Source organism: Apium graveolens, chromosome 1 (genome assembly GCF_009905375.1).
Source record: "Apium graveolens cultivar Ventura chromosome 1, ASM990537v1, whole genome shotgun sequence".
NCBI lineage: Eukaryota > Viridiplantae > Streptophyta > Magnoliopsida > Apiales > Apiaceae > Apium > Apium graveolens.
In genome coordinates this window covers 118,782,329-118,787,052 of record NC_133647.1, presented here as the reverse complement: position 1 = coordinate 118,787,052, position 4,724 = coordinate 118,782,329, and the positions used below count along the sequence as shown (strand labels likewise).

At 30.3% G+C, this 4,724-nt stretch overlaps 1 protein-coding gene across 1 annotated transcript; it reads left to right on the top strand.

Annotated features, from left to right (window-relative positions):
• Positions 1-589: 589 nt before the first annotated feature.
• On the top strand, positions 590-2,757 carry LOC141720541 (uncharacterized). The gene has a single exon (XM_074523010.1). It carries the CDS (start codon positions 696-698, stop codon positions 2,559-2,561), a length of 1,866 nt encoding a protein of 621 aa, XP_074379111.1. The 5' UTR covers positions 590-695; the 3' UTR covers positions 2,562-2,757.
• The last annotated feature ends 1,967 nt before the right edge of the window (positions 2,758-4,724 follow it).

Below are 4,724 nucleotides of genomic sequence, written 5' to 3'. Positions count from 1 at the left end.
AATACTGGTATATATCACTCCGTTAGATTTTTTTAAAATTTGTTAAGAGAAGTGCTGTGTTTGCCGTGTATTTCTTTGATTATTATGGTTTATCAGCAAACTTGAGTGTCTCTCTCATCTGTATATCTGTTTAATTGGTCCTAAAATAATTGTTATCTTCACGAGTAAAATAAAAGCCGGGTAGTTTGCAATTGCAGTATTAATTTGAGTAAAATTTAACAGAGAGATGAAAATAATATATCCTTTCAATTAAGACTCTCCTTATTTATCTCAATTTCATGTGTCTACAGTTCAACAAAAATATATGACTACAAATTTTTAAAGTTAAGGTTTTCCGTTAAAAGTTTTTAAAAAATCTAACGGAGTGATATATATTGATATTTTAGTGATTTAAATGAGTCGCCGTGGAGATTGAGTAGTTACCTGATACATTTTAACGAGTTCGGTGAGTAATTTGATATAAAACCCTATTTTTTAAGAACTTGTTGATGAATGTTTTTTTATCAAATTTAAACTTGAACTTGGAAAGTTCAAATATATGTTCTCAAATTCAGTTAATAAAAAAAACGAACTTTTCGAAAGAATTCGAAAACTCTGAGACTAGTTGTATATGACACTTATCAGACCCTCAGTTTATATTTCAAAAACTACCACATAGCTGGTAGGGAATTTCAAGAAGAAATTGGAAGATTATAATGCTGATGATGAAGGCTTTCACTGATTCCTTTACATTAAACTCCCGTCGACCGCTTCAACATTCTTCAGGTAATGCTCGTTTTCTTGCATCATTTCAGTTTTACTCAATTTCTCACTTCTCATCAAATCCTAAACCCAATCCCTCTAAACCCATTTCAAATTTTCATAATTCCTCTAATCCAACTCGTGCTCGACTTCGACATTTACTTCTTCAGAAATCCAAGGCTGGTTTCGATAAACTCGACGATCCTCTTTTTTTGTTTGATAAAATGCTCCTTACGAAACCACTACCTTCTGTAATTGACTTTACTCAGTTGTTAGCTGCCCTCGTTAAAATGAAACACCACGCTGTAGCAGTCTCCCTTTTTAGAGATTTGTGTGTTAAAAACATTCCTGTTGATATTTTTACCTTTAATATTGTCATCAACTGTTTTTGTCATTTGAATCGTGTTGATTATGCCTTTTCATTGTTGGCTGCAATCATCAAACGCGGTTTTCTTCTTGATTTGTTTACCTATAACACTCTTATTAGGGGTCTCATTTCTCAAGATAAGCCTGTGGAGGCTCAGCTTTTGTTTACAAATCTCATCAGATTTAATATTATTCAACCCGATGTTGTTACCTATAACACCGTCATTCACGGCCTCTCCAAGAGAGGTCATCCTTCTATGGCTGTTAAGTTGTTCAAGTATATGGACAAGAAAGGTTGCAAGCCTGATACAGTAACCTATAACACAATCATTGACTGTTTTTGTAAATGTAGATTAGTCGATCAAGCATTGGGTCTCCTCCGTCAAATGACAAAGAAAGGTATACTACCAAATGTTATAACATATAACTCATTAATCCAAGGCTTATGTGACTTTAGTCGATTGCAGGATACCAATGGATTGTTAAGAGAGATGAATATTCGTAACATCTCTCCAGATGTTTATACTTTCAATATATTGGTTGATTCATATGGCAAAGAAGGAATGATTAAAGATGCAGAGTATGTGATAGAGTGGATGATTCAAAGAGGCCAATATCCTGATGTTGTCACTTATAGTGCACTCATGGATGGATACTGCTTGCGCGGAGAAGTTGATAAAGCACTAGCTCTGCTCAAAACCATGAAGACAAGGGGAATATTGCCCAATATTTGTACCTATAATATCCTGATCAATGGTTATTGCAAGAAGTTGAAAGTGGATAGGGCAATAGATCTCTTTCAACAATTGCCTCGTGAACGATTGTCACCGACTATTGAGACTTACAGTACTATATTGCAAGGTTATTTTCTGATGGGTAGGCATTTGGAAGCACGAATTTTTTTTAAGGAGAAGATGATGCTGAATAAGGATCTTAAAATAAATATGGTGACATGCAATATCATGTCGGAAGGACTTTTTAAGAACCGATACATGGATGACGCAATGTCATTTTTTCATCTGATGCAATGCAATGGGCTACCTCCCGATATTAACACCTACAATAACCTGATTAACGGATTGTGCAAAAATGGAAATTTTGAGAATGCAAAAAATATGTTTGAGAGCCTCCCTTCGAAAAATTTGCGACCAAATGTCAAGACATATACTACGATGATTCAAGGATACATTGAAGAAGGTTTACTGAATGAAGCAAATAAACTATTTGTGGAAATGAAAGCCAATGATTGCTTGCCAGATGATGTTACCTACAACACACTTATTCGTGGTTGCTTTCACAATAAGAAGTACAATGAAGCCAGTGTACTCATAGATCAGATGCGTGCCCGTCGCTTCTTAGCAGATGCATCTACCACCACCATGTTACTGGACTTGCTTGCGTCAGAAAAACAGGATCCTGCTATTATTGCTATGCGTAAGAAGTACTTGACATAGTTATTTGGAGGTTAGATCTTTAATTTAAATAATTACATCTATTTAATCTTGTCCAGTGGCTTTTCTGCTATACGTAATTATTTAGTACTACTTTGGATCGATTTCTGCAGTTTTGGGAACTAATAAGCTCATCCATCTCTCTGGTTAGTTATAATCTTTAAATAAATAAATTACAAAGGTGCTTAAATTATACTATTCTATTAGGTGATATTTAAATTAATAAATAAATAAATTAGTATTGTAAAAAGGGCTTTAAAGCAACGGTTAAGCGGGGATTTAAGGTAAAAGCGCTTAAATTAGTACATAATTGAATTTAAGTGTTTAATAAAATTTAAGCGGATTTAAACGGCTCTAAGTAGAAATCAGCGGATTTGACCGCTTAAGTGGTTTTGGCCAATTAAGTTCGGGGATTAGAAATAGTTAGAAAAAGATACATCTTATTTTAAAAAAGGTGTAATTTGATATTTTTAAATACTACATATATTTTTTTAAGTAAGTTGATTATGACCCTGAATAATTATTTTATTGATTTATTATAATACGTGAATGTTATTTTTTTATTCAAAAAAATATTTATTATTTTTAATATATACATATTTTTTTATTATTTATAATTCGATTAATAGTCTGCTTTGAAAACCACTTAAGCGCCAGAAGGTGTCATCATCGCTTATGTGTGATTTATGCTTTTTTTTCAAAACTAGCATGTCATAATTATTTTATACACTATGATCACTTTTTATATTTATTAATATTTAAATTATTTTCTTAAAAAAATATCATTGAAATGACAATAAATTTTCTATTTAAGTTTATAACAATTAATTCAATTATGCTAGAAATTTTTTGACATACTGTAGAAACTGATATTAACAGGTTAGACAAACAGTTTAAGTTACGTAATACAAGTCCTTTCGCCCTTAAAAGTTAATGCATGTTTGGAAAATTTTAAAATAACTAATTTTTGAATTAAAATAAATAAGTGACTAATAAGTGATAAATAGATAGATATTTATAAGTTATGTAAGTGTTTGGATAATTTTATTTATAAGTTGGAATTTCTTTTACTTAAATAAACTAAAATAAATAACTTTTAAATATAATTATCTTAATTCATGAATTTAATATTAGATTAACATTTACAAATATATATTTTAAAACTAAAATACTTAAAAAAACAAAAAAAAACATAATAAGTTGAAAAAAAGTACGTCATTGGCACATTGCTAACATTCAACTTATAAGTTAGGCTGACAAATAGTCATCGATAAGTTGTTACCCACTTATAAATCATAAGCTGAATTATAAGTTGCACACAAAAAGGTCCTTAATCAAGAAAAATGATAAGTTTTTCCAATTTTTTCTATGATTTTTTTTAAAATAATAATATATCACATAATAGATAGCAATTTTCTTACATATAAGATATATCCTGTATATATATATATATGGGTCCAAAACTTAAAATTCATCACATATTAGTCATGTTTTTTGATACAATACCCAGCAAAATTTTATAAGAAACCTAGTTCTGCTCCTTGACTAAAGCGAAATATCCGAGTTGCTTAATCAAACAAAGCAGGGAGAACATTTAAACATGGACCCTAACCCAAAATCCCTATAAAATAATTCTTTTTGTAACTAAGGTCTGATTCTTTTATTTATAAAAAAATTATTTCTCTCTGTATATATAGCGTGTAGCACATCATTGAGACAGGCAGGATGACTTTTTAACAGCCTGCCTTGTTTTCTGGCCTGATGTCAAGGCAAACACAACGATATATATATATATATATATATGAATAATTTTTAAAACTATGAATCAAATAAGGTTTATTCGATAACCATATTTTATTAATGAATATTATTTTGAATATTCATTCGAGGGCTTATGACCCCGTTTATTTTATTATTGAATATTATTTTGAATATTCATTCGAGGGCTTATGACTCCGTTGATTTTATTATTGAATATTCATTTGAGGGCTTATGACCCCGTTTATTTTATTATTGAATATTATTTTGAATATTCATTCGAGGGCTTATGACTCCGTTGATTTTATTATTGAATATTATTTTGAATATTCATTCGAGGGCTTATGACTCCGTTTATTTCATTAATGATTATTATTATTTGAATATTCATTCGAGGACTTATGACTC